This window comes from Candidozyma duobushaemuli, assembly GCF_002926085.2.
Source record: "Candidozyma duobushaemuli strain B09383 chromosome Unknown E_B09383, whole genome shotgun sequence".
Taxonomy (NCBI): Eukaryota; Fungi; Ascomycota; class Pichiomycetes; order Serinales; family Metschnikowiaceae; genus Candidozyma; species Candidozyma duobushaemuli.
This window is the reverse complement of record NW_020289900.1, coordinates 469,366-493,327: the sequence shown is the minus strand read 5'-3', so window position 1 is coordinate 493,327 and position 23,962 is coordinate 469,366. Positions and strand designations below refer to the sequence as shown.

Below are 23,962 nucleotides of genomic sequence, written 5' to 3'. Positions count from 1 at the left end.
TATCACTTACACGCGTAAGAACTGAGCTGTCGTCCATTATATCATGGATCGTGAAGCTACTCAGGATATTCTCAACAAATACCTAGAGACGCAGTCTTCTGCGGAAGAATGCAAACCCTATATCGAAGAAGGCTATGAGTCGGACCCATTGATGGATCTTTCCAATTACTCAATGGCCGGTAAAAAGGCTCCTCAGTCCAGGTTCACATCACCCGCTAAATCCTACGATAGTCCAACAAAGCAATTACAACGTCTCAGAGGAAGTCCCTCAAAGCAGCCCTCGGGACGATTTCAGGATAAAAGTCGAAGCACAGTGCAACAAGACTTTGATCTTTCGTTCCTCGATGATCTCGAGAGCATTTCAAATGATCAATTTCACGCCAATAAACATGAAGCATATACTTTTCTTCCTGATACCAAGTACTCACTGTTCATATCCAATTCTGCAATGAAGCTTCGGAAAGCACTACAAGCTGAACAAGAGAAGAACAAAATCCTCGAACAAACAAATCGGGAACTTGAAATTCAATTGTCAGAGGCTCATGAAATGCGTACAAGTCATGATAGACTCATTCTGCAAGTACGCGGGCTCCAAGATCGTAATGAAGAACTTGAAATGGAACTTCGAGGGAAGGATCTGAAACTACGGGATTCGTCTCTCTCGCAGGAAAATGTCTTGCTACGACTGAAGCTCGTGAAGTACAAAACCTTGTATGAGAGCTGTCTCAAGGAGCATGCTGATGATAAGCGTCATCTAAAGGCTGAAGGTGTGCCGGCACAAGCCAAGGTTGACAAGGTCTTCAAAGAAGGTCTTGCAGTTAAGGGTGACGAAAAAATAAACCTGAAAGAGTTGAAGGTTTTACTAGAAGGGTTATCATCTTTCACACGAAAATTAGAGGAAGCAAATACAAAGCATGCCGCAGCGTCTCAAGCTCAGGCCAGCCATCGTGACGAGAATGACGATGAATTTGAGTCCAATAAAGGAAAGATCAATGAGCAAGGTACAAGCGAAGATAAAGATTATATTCGTCATACGTGCTATGGTTTGTCGCCGGCTGATGAAACACTGCACGATGCAAAGGCCAATTTTACGAATCAAATGCAGCATGTGGCTGATGTAATAGATCAAGTGTGTTGCGAAATAAGCAAAATTAATGCCACACTACAGGATCATCAGCCCATCAAAAGCGCCAGCCATTTTCGAAATGACAAACGGCCCTCGAGTGATAAAAGCTCTTGCAGCGCCTGCTCAAATGCAGCCAGTCGACTATCGACGAGACCCAATTCATCATCCACTCCACATGTTGAGAATGAAGGTAATGACGCTACGAGGAACTTGATGGGTAAATATAATTGGAACAAGACACTTTAGATGCGATAAAGAGGGGAATTTAAGGTTCTCATGGAAGAAGCTCCACGCTTCTTTTGTGGCTTGCGGAGGGGTTCCGTTTTTTGACAGATGCCTTTACCGATTCGTACGTTGGATGGTACAACCCAAGCATTGTTCCGCAATACAACAGCACTAGTTTGTCAATCACGAATAATCAGAACGTTATCCACATTAGCCAACTGCATTTAGCGTTGCGGTGAGGCCCAGCGTTATGCAATCATTGGAGCGACGCGCTGAGGTTAAGCGCGCTGCTTGTTTATTTTGAGAACTGGTATTACGGCAGCAAGGCAAATATACTGTGAGAAACTGGTATTTGGGGTACGCTAACAATGAAATAATATTCAAAAGCATGTCGCGAAGTCCCTCCGTTCTCTGTCGTAGAATTAAGACAATTCTTGGGAACTACGATTCTCGGCTAACCGCTGTTGAGAATGCAACAACGTTCCTTGGTACAGCAGGGCTCAATTTTACGTCGCTAAATTACACATCATCTGCGTCACGACTCTACGGACATTGCGTACTTAAAAAGGAGTTGTAAAAACGGCTTCGCGAGGATGAGTGATAATCAAAAAGCAGCCGAACCCTACCAAAACAGACTTTCATAGGAATGTAAACTTTTTAAGTAATAAGTTCATTCCGTCTCCGATCCACGCTGGGGTGCATCATTTTCGACGCTAGCAAAGTTGTAGAGCGAATCACAATTTTTGTTGATCAAACGCCTCAATTAGGAAGGTGAATCGAACTGTTGCCTCGTTCCCTCGCATTTCTCACGCCGAAATTCCTTCGATTTGTCCTAAAACGCGAAGCACAAAGACGCCAGCCTTCCTCCGAATCATTTTTTTTTTTTTTTTTGTTGTTTTCCTTGCTGGTCTGTTATGTAAAGGAGCGAATTGTTCTTGCTCGCTGTATTTACCTTTCCGAATTAATCGATCTCTTCCCAATCTGCCTTCCTTGTCAGTGTGCCATACACCCACCGACACTTGCTTGTTCCTATAACAACATTTTTTAACACTTTTTAACATCAATTCAAGTGAGTTGTGCAAGCCACGAACTTAAACTAAAGCATCAGCTTGTCAATATAGCAAAGGTTGTTTCTGTATTGGTGCACCTTCGCTTTGAGCCCTAGTCAGTTACATTTTTTGTACGCGCCAAAAGTGAGAACCTCCTTCCCACACTTACTTTTGGCAAGAACTGGTCAAAACAGCTTTTGAAAAGAGGTCTGCAGCACAGGCATCCATCATGTCATCTGCGACTAATGAAAATGAAAATGAGCGGGATGGTCTCGACGCTTGGGTCTCCCGTGCGAAGGCTAAGAACCAAGATACAATTCATCGGCTGAAGGAGTTAACCCATAGAAACGGTGCCAAACCCAACCACAAGGCCACCCAAGAACGTCAGTATTTGGGTGACGTGTCGTCACAGTACGGGGCGTCCCGTTCAGAAACTCGTCCAACCGCCAGAAGAAAGCCTCTTGGAGGAGGAGAAGGAGCACCCTTGCGCCAGCAAACAATTGAATTGGGTGCCCACAATTTATCAAAAGATATAAAAGTTGCTCAAGCTTCAAAAGATAGAAAATCTCTGGCTGTGACCGCTGGGCTGGTACTGGCGCCGTTGGCAGAAGAAACTCGTGGTCTCCCGAGGAAAAGACAAGCCACAGAGTCGAGCACCAACTTGGTCGAGAAACTCCATATATCAAGTGAGACAAGTGTGGCCAAGTTCAAGAAGTCTAAGCGTATTGATTATGAATGGCAGGATCTTGACGAGGAAGACCATGACGATCCATTGATGGTGAGCGAATACGTCAACGAGATTTTCCCATACTTGCACGAGCTCGAACAAAAAACACTTCCCGATCCAAACTACCTCTTCGAGCAGACCCAACTCAAACCTAAGATGCGCTCGATTCTCGTTGATTGGCTCGTAGAGATGCATCAGAAGTTCCGACTTTTGCCAGAAACTCTCTTCTTGGCAATAAACATCATGGATAGATTCATGTCCGTTGAAGTTGTTCAGATAGACAAGCTTCAGCTCTTGGCCACGGGCTCACTTTTCATTGCTGCAAAGTACGAAGAAGTCTTTTCACCATCAGTGAAGAATTACGCTTATTTTACTGACGAATCTTATACTGAAGACCAGATCCTTCAAGCAGAGAAATACATTCTCACCATCCTCAATTTCGATCTCAACTACCCTAATCCGATGAACTTCTTGCGTCGAATCTCAAAGGCTGATGATTATGACGTACAACTGAGGACTCTCGGCAAATACCTCCTTGAGATTTCAATTATTGACTATCGCTTCATCGGTATGCTTCCGTCGCTCTGCTCCGCAGCTGCTATGTACATTTCAAGACTCATACTCGGTAAAGATCCTGTCTGGAATGGAAACTTGATCCATTACTCTGGTGGATACCGCGTTAGCGATATGAGGGAATGCATTGAACTCCTAGTTCAGTACCTTGTTTCCCCTGTGGAACACGATGAATTCTTCAAGAAATACGCTACACGGAAATTTATGAAAGCAAGCATTGTTTGCCGCAGCTGGGCGAAGAAGTTCATGGCAGAAAAGAAGGATTTATTCGACGAGCTGCTTTTAACCGAGAAGATTTCTAAGTGATCCAAGTCTTTACTCACCCTCAAGAAGTTCATGAACCACACCTTTCACCCTCAAAAGAGATCGATGAGATCTTTCCCTGCATTTTCATTTCTGTCATGGCAACATCAGAGTTGGCAACGCCAAAGATGATTTCGCCTCAAGGATTTTGATAAGCCACATCGCTTTTTTCCGATTCATACCTCACGACACTCATTCATATAACAGCACTTCCCTCATTTCATAATATTGTTGAGCCGACCATTTTGAGAATTTGACAAAAAGATTAGAAGCTGGTATCAAATTGATTTAATAGCTATATAAATTTTCTCAAGCATACATCACTCCATTTTGACACAGTAGTGAAGTTGTTGATAGACTGCATTGGCAAGCGCGAGTATGAAAACTTGATATACACATAAAGTATTGACGCGTATGCTCACAGGATTTAATAAATAGCCCTCACAGCCATGAGTGCGCTTTTTGAAGAAACAAACTTCCTTATTATAGACTCCCATTCCAAAGACAATGAGATCTCGCTCTCTACAATCAAGGAGATCATTTCAAGGAACGGTGGAGAGTCCGTTCCTCTGACCCCAGAGTCGTCATTAGATAACATGAGCAAGAACAATATTTCCCACATAATAGCTTGGGATTACGACTTTAATGGCCTTTCACGAGCTCAAGATCTTATGTTGCCAATTACTTCACCACAATGGCTTCAGGATTCTGAGCTGGCGTCGCAAAGAAAAAACTACAGACTTTACTCTCCTCGCCCACTACCGTTTATGGACAAAGTCGTGGTTTGCATTGCTGATAATCTACCTGAAGGGGACAAGGAGATGATGTATGCTGGCGTGCGAGCTTTTGGAGGCCAATATCTCGACTCCCTATCCCGATACACCACACACTTAATAGCTAACGATCTTTCAAACAATAAGAGCGTCCTCGCTGCCAACATAAAACAACGTGAGAACCTCAAAATTCAAATCGTCCTACCTCACTGGCTCGACGATTGTTTCAGAGAACAGAAATGTCTCGATGAAAAGCCTTATCTTCTTTCGGACCCTGTCACTCTTCGAACGGGTAAACCTAATTTTGAAATAAGGGGAACTGTTGCTGATTCAATTTTTGATGACGAAGTGTCTTCCGCCTCTCAACTGAATGATGCCTCGGATGTGCTTCAAGGTAAACGCGTGTATCTTGCCCCCGATCACTCATTTAGTGAACATTTTCGAGAGTCCATTCACGAATTGATACAGCTGCATGGTGGTGTTGTCATCAAAGAGTTTGATCCTTCACAATTAGATATTTACATCGGGAAATTTCGTGAGGGTTCTGACTATCAACAATGCGTCGACGCTGGGCATGTGGAGGTCGCAAGCTTAAGATGGCTATATCAAGTGGTCGTTCGAAGACAATACATCACACCTTTAAACTCGAACCTACTAAACTTTCCAATTCCCAGGACCCATGTCCCAGAGTTGTCAGGGGCAAGAATCAGCGTCACGGGATATAGCGGTGATGCAAGACACTACTTATCACAGCTAATCTCCATCATGGGTGCTCTGTTTACCAAAACTCTTGATTCACAGAATAATTACTTGGTTGCCGAAAAGCATAGAGGTGAGAAGTACATGGCAGTAAGAAGCAGATGGCCTGATGTTAAAATTGTGAACCATCTATGGATCGAACATTGTTTTGCGAAATGGAAATACATCGATCCGACGAAAAATATTTACCAAAAAGTAAATGAAGAGACCCCAAAACTTGGCACGGCGATCATCGATGGCTCCCTGCTCGGACTTTCCTCGAGCAAGGAGCTATCGCTCAATATTGATGATAGCACCACTGATGTTCTCGATGCAAGATCTGAGACAGGTGAGAAGCAAGATAACATAGCACTTTTGTCAGATGAACAAAATGCACCCTCTGAAGGAGGCGAGCATTCAATGATACCCTCTGAAGGCGTTGAAGTCACAGGTGCTCAGTACTCAACTGCTGAATCTGTTTCCCAAAGAGGTGAACAGCCAAATAAATCTTTTGGGTCTCGTTCCAGTCGATCAGCAAAGCAAAAAGCAACCTCAAAGTTACACAGCGATATGGAGGATCTCAACAACTATACTTCAATATTGAAGTCAACGAGAAAAATGAACAGCTATATGAAAGACTTGGAGTCAAGTATGGAGGCTAAAAAGAAAAGGTCAGCGAGCTCCCCTGATAATAACTCGGAGATTGAACAAAATGATATTGGTCAAGATAGTTCCCGAAGTGGGACGCCGTTGGCGAAAAAGAGGAAGAAATCGGAAGCGCTTGAGCAAATCGCGATTATGACTGGGTGTGAAGCTGAGCTTACGTTGAATCGGGCAGACGTTGTGAAGCTCGTGAGAATAGGCTTGAAAATTGTCAACGACTACGAGAGCCAAAGAAAGGTTGACCTATTGGTCGCCCCAAAAGTTTTAAGAACGGAAAAATTTCTTAAAAGTCTATCACAGTGTAACAAGATCGTTCATCCACATTATCTTTCAGATTTATTGAGTTCAATTCAAATGAACCCTGATAAATCACCAGAGGAGATTCTAGCCTTGCATCTGATCGAGAAGTATTATTTGGACGCCGTCGTACCTGTGAAACAGATTAATGAAGACTTGGGTGTAAGCGCAAAAGAGAGTGGTCTCACGCGTTTACTCAACTCTTCAAACAAGGGCTCTGTCTTTCAAGGTTTGAAGTTGAATCTATCTGCCAATTTGAATGGTGGTCCAGATTTGATAGCGAGCATCTTAAAGGAACATGGAGTTCAGCAGACTAAGAAAGTAAAGGTCTCCATGAATGTCAAGAAAAGCAGTTTGCTAGCAAACGCCAATGGCAAAGTCATTTTGATTGCACATAAAGAAAAGGATAAGAGATCTTCAAGGACGCTCAACGCTGAGGGAGTCATCATCGTTGAGTGGGATTGGTGTGTCAAGTCTATTTTCAAACTGAAATTGGATGAATACCCTGACTACGCATTATCCTTCGATTGAGTCAACATTCTTAAAAAATCTAATAATACATAGACTAACGCCTATCATATGCAACAAGGGGAGCACGTAGATTGCGCTTCGATTGGCGCCTGATATCTCTATATGTCAATCAAGCTTGGCTCACCTTCTTTCGAATTTCCAAATCCAAATCCAGTAGGAGCTGGGTCAATTCTACGAGGTGCTTGCAGTCCATTCTGGTTTTGCATTTGAGGGCCATTTTGTCCGGTTGCACCAATACCGGTGTTGAGGAACGGATTTCCTGTCGCATTCGAGCTCAACCGCATGTCATTCTGTGCTTGCTTGTAGCCCGTGCCACTAGAATTGATGAAAGTACCAGTCTTTGTATGCTGGTGTGGTATTCTGGTGGCTCCAGTGTTACCGAAAGTGTCAACACCTGTACCAGTAGCCAAAAGATTGTTGAGTTCGTGAGAATCATTAAACCTGGACGAGGATGTGGCCTGCTGCTTGAGCTGGGGAGCGGGTTGCTGGGCTGGAGCCAGAGATTGTGGCTGTGTAAAGAATGATGGCTGATTCTGAGACATCTGATTTAATGACTGCTGCTGCTGCAGTTGTGGCTGAGATTGCTGCTGTGACAGAGAATCTTGCAAAGCAAAAGGATTGTTGGATCCTGTTTTTAGAGGTTTCAACTCTTCAGTGTTATTGGCCGCAGAGGGATTGGCAAACCCGGTGAACTGGGGAATCTGAGGTTGAGAAAACTGCTGTGGTTGTTGTTGCTGAGGGTAGAACCCCGTGTTCGAGGCTTGGATTGGGTTCCCGAACATGTCAAACTGCTGTTGCTGTTGAGACTGCTGCTGTGGGAAGTATGAGAATTGCTGATTATATTGAGGCTGAAACTGCCCAGTTTGATAGTAGTACTGGGGCTGCTGCTGTTGCTGAGGGAAGCCATAATTGTCGTTGAGATCCAACAAATTATCGTTTTGTTGATTCTTGAGCTTTCTCATCTCTTCCTCCTCAAGCGAAAGTTTCAATGCCGCCTGAAGCTCTGGGTCGTCAGCTTCAGTGTTTCTTGTGTTTCTACCTCTCTCTTCTTCAGCGGTCTCACGAGAGAGTTCCAAAGCTCGTTGCAAATCGGAATCATAAGGGTCCTCGTTTGCAGGTCTCTCTGGTCTTCTTCTCTCCTCGTCTCTTCTGCGACCGTTTGACTTGGCGTTTTGTCTTTCCCTCGTGAGCCTTTCGTCATCACGCAAAAGCGCAACTAACTCCTTAGCCTTGACTCTGATGATAGCTCCCTGATCGTTGCTGGCATCATCAAAGTGCACGAACTCACGTAAAGTTTTCACAATGTATAAATTGTCTTTCGACCAAAGCACACACTTTGTAGATCCAAAGCGTACCAAGTAGTCCAAGACGGTTAATGACTTAGCCACATGACGCCAATTCTTACCTTTATCATTGAGACGACGATCAAGCATATCCATGATCTCTAAGAACTCAGTCTGGTTGTTATAGGTTGCGGCAGCGATCTCCTCCATCTCATACGTGGTAGGACCGGACGGGTCATTCGAAGTGGCATTACGCACTAAAACTTGGGCAGACAGATAGCCATTTGTCTTATTTTTGATAGTTCGAACAATCTTAGACATGATCTGATGAAAAGAATTGAGTTCTGTTCAAAGGCTTAAGAGTATTAGAAGCGTTAATCGCCTTGCTAGGGGCGGAAGGTGGTTGAGCAGCCAACAAGATCCGTACACCAATGGGTGGTTGAAAAAAAGAAACAGGCGAAAGCTTGTCATAGAATTGTCGGCTGAGAAAAAAATCGAGGAAGAAAATGGGCTGTGTGTGGCTTGGGTCATATACTTCGGGTAATTCTTGTTTGCCAGAGTTTTGTGTATTGATAGGTATCGAGATGCTTTGTCGGGGAAATTGACAAGTTGCAGCCACTGCGCATCGGGCCGAATGTTGCTTACCGAAATCGCACATCTTATGGATTCTTCAAATGCAGTTATCGAAGAGATCATCACGTAATGAACCTTAGTAGTTAGATTTAATTTTCGACTAGGTGCATTAGTCAGCATGTTGGAACTTCATGAACTGGCGTCTTATTAGACTTACATGTGATCAAAGCTACTTCAGTGGCCTTTCTTTGCTACGACAGCAACTTTAGGTCAGCATCTTGATCAAGCTGAACTCTAGTTATTGAGATTGTTTTTGGTGATAGTAGTTTTTCAAAGAGTTAAGTCGAATGTATATTCGGAGAGATTCAGCTGACTCAAAATTGAGCTATCTCTTGATCAAGCAAGTTTATCAACTGACGAATTTCAGTGAAGCTAGTGTAGTGAGCCACAGGTTTCTTGGCCGAATTTAATTCGACTGTGAATGAAAATGTGGTCTTGCAAGGATTCATAAAACCTTATAAAAATGTCTAATTCTGTATATACAACAATTTATTGGTAAACTTCATAACTGCCTAGGGTAGTTTGTATCCTTCGTGGACCATGTCGTTTCGCAATAGTGCAGCGTAATCGTCATTTGGTCTAAAAATCTAAAGAAGATCTTAAAAATTCAAAACACCTCATTTTGTAAGAAAAATCAGTTCACGTCTATGACGCAAGCGAACGTACCAGATCCCGAAAAATAGATGACACCCGAATCTTCCGGTTGACCTAAATTGAGGCTATCTGATATCAGGGTTCTTCTCCACGCTATCTATCATTAGTGCGTGGGTGCGAATGCGCTTCAAAACATAAAAAAACGTCTCTCCTGCACCGCGAATTCAGTATCAAGCGATAGTGGTTTCAAAATCTATCACAAACTTTCTGGAGTATTCGACATTTGGTGTTGTAGAGGGTGAAGTTTACTGCTGACTAAGCAAACGCCATCCAACTAGTAATGCAAGCCACCTGACCTAAAAAAGACGTGCGCGCACCAATAATTCCGGTGTCACCTACATCCAATACAACGTAAAAAAAAAAACCAACATTCGATCCTAATCGGTATCAACACAATCCATACAAAAACGCGCCAATCATCATGATGATGTACGAGGGTGACCTGAGAAGATGTCGTCGTTGCAAGAGGAAGAGAATGGACGATGAGCCTCCCGAAGTTCAGCAATACAAGACCTGTGCCAAATGTAGAATTATCGAGCGCACCAAAAAGAAGCTGAGAAAGCCTTTGGCTGAGGAAACTATGAGATATGGTATGCGCCAGTTCCAAGAACAAAACCAGAATGCCAACTTCATTCATGACGATGTTTTTACCGCCGATCAACTTTTGTCAGATATTCAGGCTAATAGGGATGCTGGTTTGGTGAACCCTTCGAAGCAGCTGTACAACGCCCAGTTCTCCGTTTATAAGCAGCCAAATTCCGCCGGCCAGGGTTACAGTCAACAGCAGTATGGCCAACAAGGGCTCAATCAGGGCATGGGCGCAGCCTCCCCAAGCTATAACTATGCACAGAATTACTCCTACAACGGGGGTCAGCTGGGCATGAGTCCGGGCTACCCTGGCGCTTCTGTTGGTCTGTCAGCTTACCAGCTGCCGCTGATGGGTAACGCGTCACCCTACATCAACAATCCGGTGGCTATCGCCAACGCCGCTACTGGTGGTGTCTTATCATCCGTGGGCCCAAATGCATCTGGAATGTCCAACAATGGGAGGAACCTACAACAGCTTGGGGCAACCTCTACGGCAACAGCGGCTCAAATCGCAGCTGCAGCCATCAATCGCCCTGATGCACAGATCGGTCAACCTGGGTTCAAACTGCAGCAGCAGTACTACAGGCACTACCAACAGAAGCAAGGAGACCGAAGCAGAATAGCCGCACCCACGTCTTGCGAACTATGTTCTTCCCCATTGGACTTGGAGGATAGCGTAAGCACTGTCTACCGATTGTGTAACGACTGTTACTCCAACCCATACAGCCGCCCTCACGTCTACAGTGACTTCAATGACTTTCTTCTAGCGATGAGTAATGACAGTGCAGAGGGTTCGTTCACATACATATCTGAACTAGCCTCTTACTTGGTCGAGTCACTTAATTCAAACAAGCCAATCACTTCCGAGCAACAGTTCCGAAAAACCATGTTGGACAGTTTCCGCCTGATTTATTTGGATCCACTATTCGCTTCCTTGTCACCTGCAAAGCTCACGCAAACAAGCAATAACATCTCGGAGTTAAACAACACTGTTCCCATCGTGTCAAAGGTAAGTCAACAAAACCACTACTTATTAACGCCTCCCCTCAAGCAGACATTTGCCACGGCTGACAGCAGCACTAGCGTAGAGCTTTTGTTTGTCACCGAGACCAATTTAATCATCATCAAAAAGATAGCGAAGAAGGCACAAAGTGAATTCAGCGAAAACTTCCTCAAAAGCCTCGACCACAAAATGCGCAGCAGAGGTTTGTCATTTGAAGATGACGCCTCCAAGGTGTACTCTGACCTTGGACTCACTGTTGACGCAGACCAGTTTGCCAAAAATTTCAAGTCTTTCGAGAAACTGATCAATCAACTTCGTGGCACCGGATCAGTTAAGGAAACCACACCTTCTCAGAATGGCGTCAACGACAAGAAGGCCAGCGAAAGTGATCAAAGCGATAGAGAAGCCAACGAGAGTGACCAAGCGCAAGATTCAGAGTCCGCTGACTTGGGCAAAGACCACCTCGATGATGGTGCAAAGAGTGAAGCGAATGGGCAGGAGGAGCTGGCCGACAACGCCGACCCCAAGGAGGTTGATCCAGCGTTTGGAGCCTGATTACCTGAGAGCCTGCCGTGTACAGAAATAAGAAAAGAAGATACAAGCCAAATGTTAGTTCAGGTATTTAGTTCACAAATATTGGCGCTAGGCCACGGAATGTACTATAGCTTTTACAATCTACGAACTTAATTTTAGCTTCTGATCCGTAAAAAACCCTGTTCCTCAATACAGCGGTTAAATATAAGCGCGCTTCTAAGGGATCGAAGGGGCAGAGCGATCGCGGATGAGAGAACAGGAAAAAAAAAGAGAGCGTGGAGAGACGTAAAAAAAAAGGACCGCATAAGGACAAGAAAAAAGAACAAGAAGTGTCACCAGGGACTACATTCGATTGATCTGCGGGTTTTCAAGACAAATATTAAAAGCTAGTAGGGACCAATCCAAGGAACAACTTTCATTTGAATTTTTCCGCTCGCTTACTATCGCTACTCATGAGACTTCTACTGTTGGCCGTAGCGTGGGCTTCGTACGCTTCAGTCGCTTCAGCCGTTTGGTTGGATACCAATAATGAAACCACAATCTTGGAAGCAACTGCCCAAATTGCTAAAGGTTTGCTTAACTACTACCAGGGAAATACATATGGCGGAACCATCGGCATGTTCTCCTGGCCTTACTACTGGTGGCACGCTGGCGGTGCTTTCGGATCCCTCCTAGACTACTCCTATTACACGGACGACCACCAATACGACGACCTCATCGAGCTGGCTCTCACCTACCAGGTCGGTGAGCACTACAACTATGTTCCATTGAATCAGAGTACTACTGAAGGTAATGATGATCAGGCCTTTTGGGGCTTTGCAGTGATATCTGCTGCTGAACATAACTTTACCAATCCAAAAGACCCAAAGTTGGCCTGGCTTGCACTTGCACAGGCTGTCTTCAACACCATGAGCTCTAGATGGGACATGGATCATTGCAACGGTGGTTTGCGGTGGCAGATTTTCCAGTGGAACTCGGGTTACGATTACAAAAACTCCGTGTCCAACGGTGCTCTTTTCCACATGAGTGCACGTTTGGCCAGATACACGGGTAACGACTCGTACGTTGACTGGGCCGAGAAGGTCTTTGACTGGATGTACGGCGTGAACCTCTTGACCGAAGGTGAGGAGTGGTTTGTCTACGACGGTACCCACGCGCCTGATAACTGCTCGAATGTTACCAAATGGCAGTGGACCTATAACCAGGGTCTTATGTTGGCCGGCTGTGCCTACTTGTGGAACTACACCGAGGATGAAAAGTGGCACAACCGTACCTTGAACTTTTTGCACTCCGCCAGGGTCTTCTTCTACAAGAAATCCGAGGATGCCAATATCATGTACGAGGCTGCATGTCAAAGTCCCACGAGTGATTCTTACTCGTGTAATCAGGATCAGCGTTCCTTCAAGGCATACTTTTCGCGGTTCTTGGGGCTTACATCTATTCTTGTGCCCGAAACCTACGATCATATCAGAAGATGGCTCGTTGACTCCGCCAATGCAGCTGCCTACTCTTGTAGCGGTGGTTCGGATGGACACACGTGCGGTCTTTCGTGGACCAATGGCTCTTGGGATGGTACCTACGGTCTTGGTGAACAAATGAACGCTTTGGAGGTTATGCAAAACCTTCTTGTGCGTGATAGAGCTCCGCCATTGACTGCTGACACCGGAGGTACCTCGATCGGTAACCCGGCTGCGGGCTATGCTGTTGCCAAAACGGACGCTGAGCCACTTGACCTTCATGCTAAGGATAAGGCAGGTGCCAGTATTATCACTGCGATAGTTGGAGTTGCCATTATTGGCACGGCCACCTGGTTGGTGATATAAGGATAAAAAATTGTGTACTATAATCTGATGTGACTATAAAATAAATTTCTGCAATTTCCCGCATAATGGACCCTTGGTGTGATTTCGTCTACCCCAGAGTTAGGTGTTAATGGTCGTGCGCGGCTAGACTGATAAGTGTGGACAGGCGCTCGATAGCCTTAACCAATCTACATACAACGCCTTATCAACATATCAGCAAAATGGCATCAGAAGACCCATTCACATCGATAAAATGGGATAGAGAAGAGGAAAGTAAGCACAGACAGGACCTGCGGGACCAAGACATTCCGGAAGAGGGCCATGACGGTTCAGACAATGAGGATCCCAGCAAGTTGGCCCTCGAACAGGATCACCCAGTTGAGACTTCCACTATAGCTCTGAGCGAACCAAAGGCTTCAGAAGAAGAACCCAAAGATTCCGAGGACCCTGCTCCTCGAGACAGTACCGCCGAGGCGCTTGCATTGGATACCGCCTCCGGGCCATCCTCCCCTTTGAATACCACAGATGTGCCTGAGGCCACTCCGCAGGCAAACATAACTTCTGCAATTCCTACGGAAGACGAATTGAAGCAGGATGAACTCAGGCAACAGGAATTTAGTGAGAATTTCGAAAAGTATACCATTGACCTGCGAGTGAGCCACCCTATCAGTGACAGAGACGCTAATGCAAAGCAGTACATATCATACCTCATCACAACGACAACAAACCATCCGCTGGTGACGAAGCTTTCTAGTGTGAAGCCAGAGAAGGACGACCTGTCTGTGACCGTGAAGATAAGGAGGCGTTACGGAGACTTCAGGTTCTTGCATAATTGTTTGGTAAACGATTTCCCACAGTCATTAGTTCCTCCACTCCCGCCAAAGCTGAACTTCAAATACCTTACTGGCGATACGTTCAGCACAGCTTTTGTGCACAAGAGACTCCACTCCCTTGATACGTTCATCAGGTTTATCTGCCAACATCGGTACCTTTCTCAGCTGTCTGTTTTTCATTACTTCATAAGTGACTCCACCGAATGGTCAACTTTCACCAAAAATCTCTCTGTCTCGAAGAACTCTGCACCAGAAGATGCCGAGTCGGGCGGATTCTTGGGCAAGGTGGTCAACGAGGATTTGCTCACCGAGACCGTCATGAACTACTTCACCTCCTCAAAGCATAAGCGAGAAACCAACAAGGATATACTCGAGATAAGTGACAAGCTAAAGAAGCTCTACGAGAACCTCATCAAGTTGGACAAGATCTTTAGCAAGCTCAACCGCAAACATAGCGACTTGAAGCTAGACTACGAGCAGTTTTCCTTGCAGATTAACAAATTGGCTACTATCCAAAACGTCACGACACAAGCGAATGAGAACCTGAAGGTTGATCCTAACCTGTCTCTAAATTCAATTCCAAGCGAGAACCCCGTGTTTCAGAACAATTTCAAAGTGTTTTCAGACTCCCTATTATTCTTCTCTGAACATTGGTCTTCACTTCATCAATACGTCGACGAGTCGTTTTTGGTTTCTTTGAAAGACTGTGCAAAGTACATCATACGTTTTACAGAGCTCATTGAGCTTCAGCACAACAAGAAGATCGATCTTCAAGTGCTTGAAGATTACTTAGCGAAAGCTAGAGCAGATTTGGCAAGTTTGGGTGGGCACACAGGTGGCAATCATGGTCCAGGGCCAACTCCGGTGATGGTAAGTCAGCAGAGAGGCATTGTGAATAACACCACTCAGCTCATAAAGGATACCATTTCCACATCAGCCACGCCTCATATTGGCTCAACGCACTCCGATAGCAAAAAGCAAAAGCTACAGCAGAGAGTCAATCAGCTTGAGAGCGAGATCAAGTCACAGACCCAGCTCGTCAACCATCTCACCAGTAGAATCATCAACGAAGAATACCCTAACTGGGACAGGTTCAACAAAAGGCTGTTGAAAAAATCCATGGTTGATTTGTGCGACCAAGAGATTGACTTCTATAAGAAATTGGTGGATAATTGGGGCGACGTCGAGAGTAAGCTTATCGATAGGCTTGAAGAGCTCTCCTAATTAAGGTAACGCAATACACGAAAATTCGCTTAGGCAGGCGTAGAGCTTCGAAAAGCCTGAGCGTTGCGCGTGACTTTGGGTCACATGCATGATTCTCTTGGCTACGTCTGGTTTGCCAGGTAAAGAGTTTGGCAATATTCCGGAACATCCCATTTTCGTCACATAATGCTTCCCAAACTCACCGGAGCTATTGTGGGTCTCCTCACATTATCCGCTGTAACCGTGGCCAATCGAGTTCCATTTGACGAAAACGACAATGCCCAAGTCTGTGAGGGAATGTATTCCAAGAAAGACTGGGGTGGCAGTATCCATCCTCAGATTCAATTGAAGCTTGAAAAGTTTGGAAGCCATAAGTATGATAAGAAGAATCCCGAGGCAAATCAGGATGGTGATACCCGTGTCAGTTATGTCGTTTTTGAGTACAAGGATATCGTCCACCTAGGAAAGACCAACAAGGCTGGTCGTAGAAAGTACATCTGTGACACTAGCGCCATCGCCGAAGGCTTGTGTGAAGATAAGTCAGAGGGCAAATTTATCGTGAACAGTGATATCACCAACACCACGGTCCAGACTGCTCAATTGACGCATTTGGGACCAGGAAAGATCAACTACTCTGTTGACCGGACCGGCTACTACTGTGTGGCAACATACAGTGATACGAACTCCAAATATAAGGGTGTGGTCAATTTCCAGAACGCTTTCGGCCATTTGAGTGCCTCCGAGATTCCGAAGTTGCCGGCTTATGGTATTCTTACCCTTATGTACGCCGTCGTGTTAGCTTTGTTCGGATTCCAGTTCTTCAAAAAGAGAAACCAGAACCAGATCTTGCCATTGCAGAGGTACTTGTTGGCAATGCTTGGATTCTTGACTTTCGACACTTTGGTTGTATGGTCTTACTACGACTTGAAAAATAGAACCGCCAACCAGAAGAATGGGTTTGTCATCTTTTACACGGTTTTCTTGTCGTTCTTGAATGCGGGCAAGATGACTTTCTTTTTCTTCTTGCTTTTGTGTATTGGTCTCGGATACGGTGTTGTCAAGTTGAAGTTGCCCAAGAAGATTATGTTCCGTTGTAAGCTTCTTGCGGCTTTCCATTTTGCTGCTTCCATGTTCTACCTTGTCATGACATACGTGAGATCCTCTGAAAACTCGTTGTCTTCCAACAACAGCGTTTCCTCAGACAACTATGGTGCCAGCATCTGGGACATTATCCCAATGATTCCAGTGGCAGTGACTATGACCGCATTCTACGTGAGCATCTTGACTTCTATTCGTGGTACTACGGCAAACCTCCATAAACAGCGCCAGGTGATCAAGTTACAGCTTTACGAGAACTTGTTCCGTATCATTTTCCTCTCCGTGTTCCTTTCCATGGGTGGATTGGTACTTTCTAGTTTCATCATTTTGAGTTTGTCCACGACAGATGTAATTGAGGAGCACTGGAAGGGATCATACTTTTTGTTCGACTTCTGGCCAAGTATCGTGTTCTTCTTGGTATTCCTCGGAGTCTCGTGGCTCTGGAGGCCAACTGAGACGAGTTACATGTTGGCCGCTTCTCAACAGCTTGCCACCGATGGTGGCGAGGAAGGCGAGCACACTGGGGCTCAAGGTCATGAGTTCGAATTGGATGACATCTCGTTGATGAGCCATAGCGATGACGAGAACAACCTCGGAAGAGATAGTTTTGAGTTGCAAAACCTGAATATTCCTAGTGAAGCACCTCCAAACTACGAGGAAGACGACGCTGTTCACAAAAGAGACCTGCTTCATGGCGAAGCTGGTAAGTCAAGCAATACCCTCTTCGAGTTGGGAGATGATGACGACGACCGCCAGCACGGTAGTAGCACCGGTCGCGAGGAATACGAGCCTCTTGATGACGACGACGAGTCTGATGATCGCTTGAAAAAATAGAACGGCGTATCCACAATACTACAAAAAGGTGAATCATTTACATCAGCATTTATATAAGCATCTAGCCAGTCGCCCACAAGGTTCCTCCACGAGAATGCACGTCTTTGGCTAGACTTTCCACCCGCGAGTCCCAATCGACCAAATGATTGTAAAGATTTTTGACCTGATCTAAGTTCAAGATACGTGGTTGCAACCAAGTGACAATCAAAATTTGTTGAATCTGATTGATATAACCCTTGATCAAATTGAGCGAGAAACACTTGATAATGAGAAGCTCGACCTCATCGATTGGTGTACCTGTCACCTCACTTATAGACTGGAACAGCAACTTCTTGTTTGTGGTCAGCTCTGTGGAAATCAACTCCAACAATGACATTATGACAATCTTTTGGTGCAAGAACTTATCATGGTGGGCGAGAAGAGGACTCTTCTCCAAAGATGGCTTGAGCCATTTATTGAACTCGGCCAAGTTACCAGAGTTGAGATGTTGAATTAAACTGAACAACCAAAAGTATTGCCCATTGGGGTCGCTGATAACCTTTAATATATCGTGAAGAATCAACTCACCGAAGTTGTAGATCTTGCTTCCAAGCAAAGCGGCGATGCAAAGGTCATAACAGAATTGGACTTGCTGGTTTTCAGGAAGTGGAGTGTCCAAGGATGAAAGGTACAACAATCCATTGGTATAGAATAGGTTATAGTTGTCATGGATCTTGTAGTATTGGCATTTGGTGAGATAGAAAGCAGCATTGATCTTCGAGCTAAACTCATTTTGCAAGGTGTTCTCAAATTTATCTCCAACAGATTCCAAAATCTCATCTGCCAGGTTAGCATTGTTCAAGAGCAAGGCATATCTTGCGATTTGCAAATTGATGTAAATGACTGACTCATCATTGTTAATGAGTTCGTCCAAGTTATCAGGCTTTCTTGTGCCATACTTTTTAGTCAATTCATTGACCAACGATTCCTTTAATTCGTTCAACTTATCGAAGCAAACCTGGTTGTCGTCAAAAGATTGCAACAAGAAGTCAATAAGTTTGATTTGATTAAGCTTGGTCTGGAATTGTGACAAGAACAGACTGAAAATTTGTTGTCTAAAAGTACCCACTTGACTCTCTGGGTTCTGATAAAGCTCCTCGAGAGCCAAGGTCAACTGGTTCCACAACTTTCTTTCATAGTAATCCTCTAGTTGGTAGATCACTTGAATTAATTCGGAGGACTCGATTTCCAGTCTCAACTGTGCAAGAACAGTCGAGACATCATTGTCCACATCCATAGCAGACATCTTCGATTTGTATTTCGTTATAATATGAGATCTCACTTTGGTTTAAAGTGGCGGCGATCAGAGCTAAGGTGTGCGAAAATCAAAAGTTGGCTCGCTAAATCGCTACAACTAAGGTAAAGGGTATATATGCAATTTAATCATCGACTTCACCGACTGAGGTCTTGAAATCACTCCAGGTGTTCAAATTCTCTTCAAAAAGTTGTTTTCCTGCTCTCACAAATTCAAGCATTATAGTGAGCCATTTGCGTTCCATCTTGTCAAGGAACTCTTGGAAGTTCACTTGTAGGTTCTGAGTGAGCGTAATCATATCACCGTTCACCAAGTCGATAAGCTGATCGAGCTTCGTGAGCTCCTTATCAATATGCTGCATCTTATGTTGATATTGAGTTTTGAGATCTCTTGGATTGGGAGTAATGTCTTTAGGAGACTCAGAATGCTCTTCACCATGCGGTTCACCATGCGGTTGCTCATTTGGCTGCTGAAGACCCTGCTCGGGCAAAGTAAATGTGGTCTTGGTACCTCCAAAAAGACCATACCATGACTTCTTCGATTGAAGTTGCCTTCCACGATGCTGTCTGTTCTCAATGCGTTTGATGGATTTCTTAATCGACGGGCTGTTGATATCAAGATCTTTGAGATGTTTGACTGAATTGACACTGTCGTGAAAAGTATTCATTTCCTGAACCTTGTTGAACTTCAACTTATAAATAAGCTTGAACTGAATCAATTTGTATTTGTAGTACTTCACGAGCTGCAAAGCTGAGAAGTAATACTGAACGAACCGATTGACGGGATCGTCCCACTCTGGGATGACCCTATCAAGAAGGAAATGTTCGTAATTGAGAAAAGTTGAGTCTACTGCAGACCCAAACTTCTCGACAACGGAAGACAATGACTTGTTTCTCTTGGTCGAGGCATCGTGGATTTGTAAGGAGAAGTTATTCAAATTGCCTCCCAATTCTATGAGGGAGCTGATCAAGGTCTTGAAGTTCTTCACAGAGCGGGTATTTAGCTTTTGGATATCATGAAGCACCTTGATGTTCTGGTGGAAATTGATCTCGAAATTTATCAAATCAATTGGAATGTCTGAGAACACAGAATCATTTTCTGCGATTTCGTGCCGATTATTCTCCTTGAGGTCGTATATCTGAATATCAGCATGCAATTTGTGTATGTCGTCGTTGAGTTTCTTGAGACCTGAAAGATTATCGGGGCTATCTGTGTCGAACCCTGTAACGGATGGGAGAAGTAAATAAAGCCCATTCTGATCAGTAGTATCGTTGGGATTAGCAAGTAAAAGATTGGAAGGAATTAAGCTGACTGGTGGCTCGTTGATTGCGCTTTCCCAACACGACTCGTAGTTTGGGTCCAAGAACTTGTGGAGCAACGGACAGTTTCGTAACTTCACATTTGAATCGAAGATGACATCCTGGAGAAAGTTACGAAAGTAGCGCTTTCGAAGCTCAATAACGCTGGTTTCTCTGGCGCTATCGATGGCGTTTATCAAGTAGGTGAGAAGCGTGTGTTTCTCTGGAATGGGCGGTATGACTAGGGTGGGGAACAACTTGACCATGTTGTCTCGAAGAGATTTAAACTCGCTGTACCTTCTCTTCACAATAATAGCATCGCTATCTTTGGCTCCTTTCACCTTCAACTGGATGAGGTACACGACGATTGAGTTCATAACACGCTCACTCAGAATGACATCAACAGTTAGTTTGGGGTTGTTAAGCATTTTGCGGATTCTCTGGGAAAGCCCGATAGAGCTATTAATCAAATTGTTACCCACAACGTTGTCAACATTGTTGTTGTTGAAGTCTATCGATGCACCCGTCTTGTGTGGTTCAGGAGAGGTCAGGGTGAGTTTCTGATGTTGCTCCTTGTTGCCATTTGACGATTTGTCGTTTTCTGGCTCGATGGTTTGGTACAAAGAAGGGTTATTGTCCTGCTCTATGTCACCAAAAAGCCCGTCGTCATCCATGGTGTATTAAATGCTTGGTTATTTTGAGCGAGGTCTAACGGGTTTGGGGATCTTGAGGGTCGCTACAGCATCGCCTGCAGGTGATTACGGAGCACCAGATAAGCAGTTCGAGGTGATCTAGGCGGTGGAGTCGAATATTGGTATTTTAAATTGATTAGGGAAAGAGAAGACGAGGAATTGGGTAAAATGGTGTTGAATTTATGGCTTGAGCTGTGGTTTGCTCGATGAGTTACAGGAACGGTCCACGCCAGGGTACCTAACCCGAAGCGATGATTTCAACGAACCAGTTTTTGTATGAGTTTCCAACCATGATAGAGCAGGTAAAGACATAGTATGAGTTGGCCATGAACAGCTGATTGCATGGATTTCGTGATGACAGGGCAAGCTCGTCTCGACAAGACGAACTTCATACAAAGCAACGGCCGTACTGCCAAGAGAAGACTTCCATAAGCAGCGTTCGTGCTGGAAAGCACTTCCTTTCATAAGATTTATCCGAATTGCCAAAACACCTCCACTGCCAATCTCATATAAAACTTCCCAGAGTGGCCGATAGCTCAGGGTGCTTATGGCTGCGAAACTGGAATTCCACATTCAGCTGCATTAACCTTCTGTGCCACAAGACAAGTAAACAAGTATACGAAGTCTAATCAAAGAAACTTTCGACCTCGAAAATCCAAAAAAAAAAAAAAAAAAAAAAAAAAAAAAGTACCGGGAAATTCCTTCACATCTGCTGAAATTCAAATTAGACTTTCTGCCTGGACCCCATATCCACGGCGCGCTTCGGCTCCACAATTTACGACACGCATGGACTTGACATAATTCGATGAAAACATCGCCTCTTTTAAAGTGAACAAAAAAATCCAGAACTCGGTAAATCCCAAAAAGCTGCATTTTGTAGAGATCATAGAACACGTAAGCCACGTCAAGGTGTACCCTTATTGCGGTTCCTAAGTGTCCTCAATAAAACTCGCGTCTGCTATCTATTGTTGGTGCTCACTTTTTTTTTTTTGGCAGCCCCCTCAAGGTGAATATTTCATAAACACTCGGGGGTTTTTCCTGAAATCGTCGCCTCAAGCTCAGATCATCCTTTTGCAATGATTTCCATACCAGCGAGGTGGACGAGGATACTTATTGCCGTCTGCATCTTCCTCACCGTGTTGAACTTCCTATCCTCCGCCTTCAGCAGCAAATCATCCAACTTCGATACGTCTGTAGTGGGCAAGCCAAAGCTGAACTACTACCACGCCGATGGCACCAAGGATCTCCTCAAGATAGGCGCCAATTCAGGTGGAAATGGCGAGGCGGAAGACCAACCCAAAGAGGCACAACAGGACAAACAGCCTTCTGAACCAGAGGCTGATGAACCTCCCATCAATAAGGCCAAGCCACCGGTCCTCGAGCAGCAGCTTCGTAAATACCTTGACGACCGTGACAACGGCTTGTTCATTGTTCTGCTGGAGTTGGGCGACCCCAACGTTCCTGAGTACGAGACTCACGACATCAAGCTGCTTCTCAAGACCAACAAGAAAAAGAAGAAGTTTGACGTTGCCGAAGTTAAGGGCTACGACTACAACTCATTACAGCAACAAGTTCTGCTTTCTCAAAGCAACGGCGGCATTGGCGACTCTTTGCAGTTTCTAGAGTTCCGCAAATTGTTCATTGAGTTCCTCGAGGGGACTTGGGGTTTGATTGAAGCAGCCAGGCCGACGGTCGGTGGAATCAACAACCCCGCTCACTACTCGCAAGCCAAGGCTTCAAACAAATATGACAACAACAACGGCAAGATCCCTGTGTACGGTGGCCATTGGAGAGAATCGTATTTGGCCGAGCCCGTTCGTACAAAAGAATATTTGCTGCACTTCTTGCGTATCACTACCCAGGAAAAGAACGCCCTTCAGAACTCCCACACTTCCTTCATGAATACAAGACCCAAGGATTTTCCTGGCCAATTGCTCAAAGCAGGAAGAAAATTTGGTTTCATGGAGGGTGACGGTATCGTATACTTGGGCGGTGGCAAGTACAACCAATTGGTGCTTTTGTCCATCTCTTTATTGAGAGACACAGGCTGCAAGCTTCCCATCGAAGTTATTCTTCCCAGCAGAGACGACTACGATCTTGACCTCTGTAACAACATCCTTCCGTCTTTCAATGGAAGATGCAAAATTATGTCAGATTTCCTTCCGAGCAAGCTCGTCGGCGGTTTGAAAAGTTTCCAACTCAAAAGTATGGCCTTGTTGATTTCTTCTTTCAAGAATGTGTTGTACTTAGACGCGGACAATCTTCCTATTAAGAATCCCGACTACTTATTCGCCAACAAGCCATTCACTGAGCTGCACATGATCATCTGGCCCGACTTGTGGCGTCGTTCAACCTCCCCTAGCTTTTACGAAATCGCCGATATTGAAGTCGATCCAAATTGGCAAATGAGAAACAGTTACTTTACTGGTGATAAACGAGGCTCCACAAAGGACGAAGTCTCCCTCCACGACACAAAGGGAACAATTCCAGAGGCTTCCAGTGAGACAGGCCAGTTCATGATTAATAAGGAAGTACACTTTGGTACCCTTATTTTGTCGTTGTATTACAACTACTACGGACCCGACTTTTATTACCCACTTCTCAGTCAAGGTGCCGCTGGAGAAGGCGACAAGGACACTTTTATTGCAGCAGCTCATAAACTCAACCTCCCTTACTATCAGGTCATGGAATTCAACCGTGAATTTGGACCCGAAAAACCAAACAAGAAGCACGAATACTTCGGCATGGGCCAGTATGATCCAATTGTCGATTATTTCAACAGACAATTTGACCTCACCAATAAGGCAAATCTTGAAAACCTCGCCAATGATAATGAGGACCCCGCGAAACTGAATTACGATTTCCATTACTACAAGACCTCGTCTTTGATGTTCGTTCATGCAAACTGGCCCAAGTATTACATTGATGAAATGTTCGGAGGCCTGAATTCCAATGGAAGAGGTCCCAAGGACGACAATGGAAACAGGCGTAGATTATACACTGACTACTTGAAAAAGGAGACCAAAGGATATGATTTCGAGTTAGAGATCATGAAGCATGCGGATGCATGGTTCTGCAAGGGCTTTATCAATCTTCATGGCTTGTCTGCTCCAGATAGCTCAGGAAGAAAAAAGGCTTGTGACAGCATACGTGATCAGATTGAATACTTGAAGAAATAGGTCGCAGTTTTCAATAAAGCCATTTAAGG

At 44.7% G+C, this 23,962-nt stretch overlaps 11 protein-coding genes across 11 annotated transcripts; 8 read left to right on the top strand and 3 right to left on the bottom strand. All coding sequences in view use genetic code 12, as the record gives it.

Annotated features, from left to right (window-relative positions):
• Positions 1-43: 43 nt before the first annotated feature.
• On the top strand, positions 44-1,372 carry CXQ87_004469 (uncharacterized protein; the record flags this gene model as incomplete). Its single annotated transcript, XM_025482908.1, has 2 exons — positions 44-1,035; positions 1,279-1,372. 2 exons carry the CDS (start codon positions 44-46, stop codon positions 1,370-1,372), a joined length of 1,086 nt encoding a protein of 361 aa, XP_025337851.1.
• Positions 1,373-2,629: 1,257 nt separating this feature from the next.
• Positions 2,630-4,006, top strand: CLB2 (B-type cyclin; the record flags this gene model as incomplete). The annotated part of the gene is made up of 1 exon (XM_025482907.1): positions 2,630-4,006. The coding sequence occupies one exon, from the start codon at positions 2,630-2,632 to the stop codon at positions 4,004-4,006; it is 1,377 nt and encodes a 458-aa protein (XP_025337850.1).
• A 446-nt stretch (positions 4,007-4,452) lies between these two features.
• On the top strand, positions 4,453-7,005 carry ESC4 (Esc4p; the record flags this gene model as incomplete). The annotated part of the gene is made up of 2 exons (XM_025482906.1): positions 4,453-5,170; positions 5,465-7,005. The coding sequence occupies 2 exons, from the start codon at positions 4,453-4,455 to the stop codon at positions 7,003-7,005; spliced, it is 2,259 nt and encodes a 752-aa protein (XP_025337849.1).
• A 98-nt stretch (positions 7,006-7,103) lies between these two features.
• CXQ87_004466 (epsin) lies at positions 7,104-8,609 on the bottom strand (the record flags this gene model as incomplete). The annotated part of the gene is made up of 1 exon (XM_025482905.1): positions 7,104-8,609. One exon carries the CDS (start codon positions 8,607-8,609, stop codon positions 7,104-7,106), a length of 1,506 nt encoding a protein of 501 aa, XP_025337848.1.
• A 1,387-nt stretch (positions 8,610-9,996) lies between these two features.
• Positions 9,997-11,721, top strand: CXQ87_004465 (uncharacterized protein; the record flags this gene model as incomplete). Its single annotated transcript, XM_025482904.1, has 1 exon — positions 9,997-11,721. The coding sequence occupies one exon, from the start codon at positions 9,997-9,999 to the stop codon at positions 11,719-11,721; it is 1,725 nt and encodes a 574-aa protein (XP_025337847.1).
• Positions 11,722-12,152: 431 nt separating this feature from the next.
• Positions 12,153-13,523, top strand: DCW1 (putative mannan endo-1,6-alpha-mannosidase; the record flags this gene model as incomplete). Its single annotated transcript, XM_025482903.1, has 1 exon — positions 12,153-13,523. The coding sequence occupies one exon, from the start codon at positions 12,153-12,155 to the stop codon at positions 13,521-13,523; it is 1,371 nt and encodes a 456-aa protein (XP_025337846.1).
• Positions 13,524-13,723: 200 nt separating this feature from the next.
• SNX4 (Snx4p) lies at positions 13,724-15,559 on the top strand (the record flags this gene model as incomplete). The annotated part of the gene is made up of 1 exon (XM_025482902.1): positions 13,724-15,559. The coding sequence occupies one exon, from the start codon at positions 13,724-13,726 to the stop codon at positions 15,557-15,559; it is 1,836 nt and encodes a 611-aa protein (XP_025337845.1).
• A 165-nt stretch (positions 15,560-15,724) lies between these two features.
• CXQ87_004462 (uncharacterized protein) lies at positions 15,725-17,470 on the top strand (the record flags this gene model as incomplete). Its single annotated transcript, XM_025482901.1, has 1 exon — positions 15,725-17,470. One exon carries the CDS (start codon positions 15,725-15,727, stop codon positions 17,468-17,470), a length of 1,746 nt encoding a protein of 581 aa, XP_025337844.1.
• A 61-nt stretch (positions 17,471-17,531) lies between these two features.
• Positions 17,532-18,755, bottom strand: CXQ87_004461 (proteasome regulatory particle lid subunit; the record flags this gene model as incomplete). Its single annotated transcript, XM_025482900.1, has 1 exon — positions 17,532-18,755. The coding sequence occupies one exon, from the start codon at positions 18,753-18,755 to the stop codon at positions 17,532-17,534; it is 1,224 nt and encodes a 407-aa protein (XP_025337843.1).
• A 133-nt stretch (positions 18,756-18,888) lies between these two features.
• On the bottom strand, positions 18,889-20,736 carry CXQ87_004460 (uncharacterized protein; the record flags this gene model as incomplete). Its single annotated transcript, XM_025482899.1, has 1 exon — positions 18,889-20,736. The coding sequence occupies one exon, from the start codon at positions 20,734-20,736 to the stop codon at positions 18,889-18,891; it is 1,848 nt and encodes a 615-aa protein (XP_025337842.1).
• Positions 20,737-21,830: 1,094 nt separating this feature from the next.
• MNN24 (Mnn24p) lies at positions 21,831-23,933 on the top strand (the record flags this gene model as incomplete). The annotated part of the gene is made up of 1 exon (XM_025482898.1): positions 21,831-23,933. One exon carries the CDS (start codon positions 21,831-21,833, stop codon positions 23,931-23,933), a length of 2,103 nt encoding a protein of 700 aa, XP_025337841.1.
• Between the last annotated feature and the right edge of the window lie 29 nt (positions 23,934-23,962).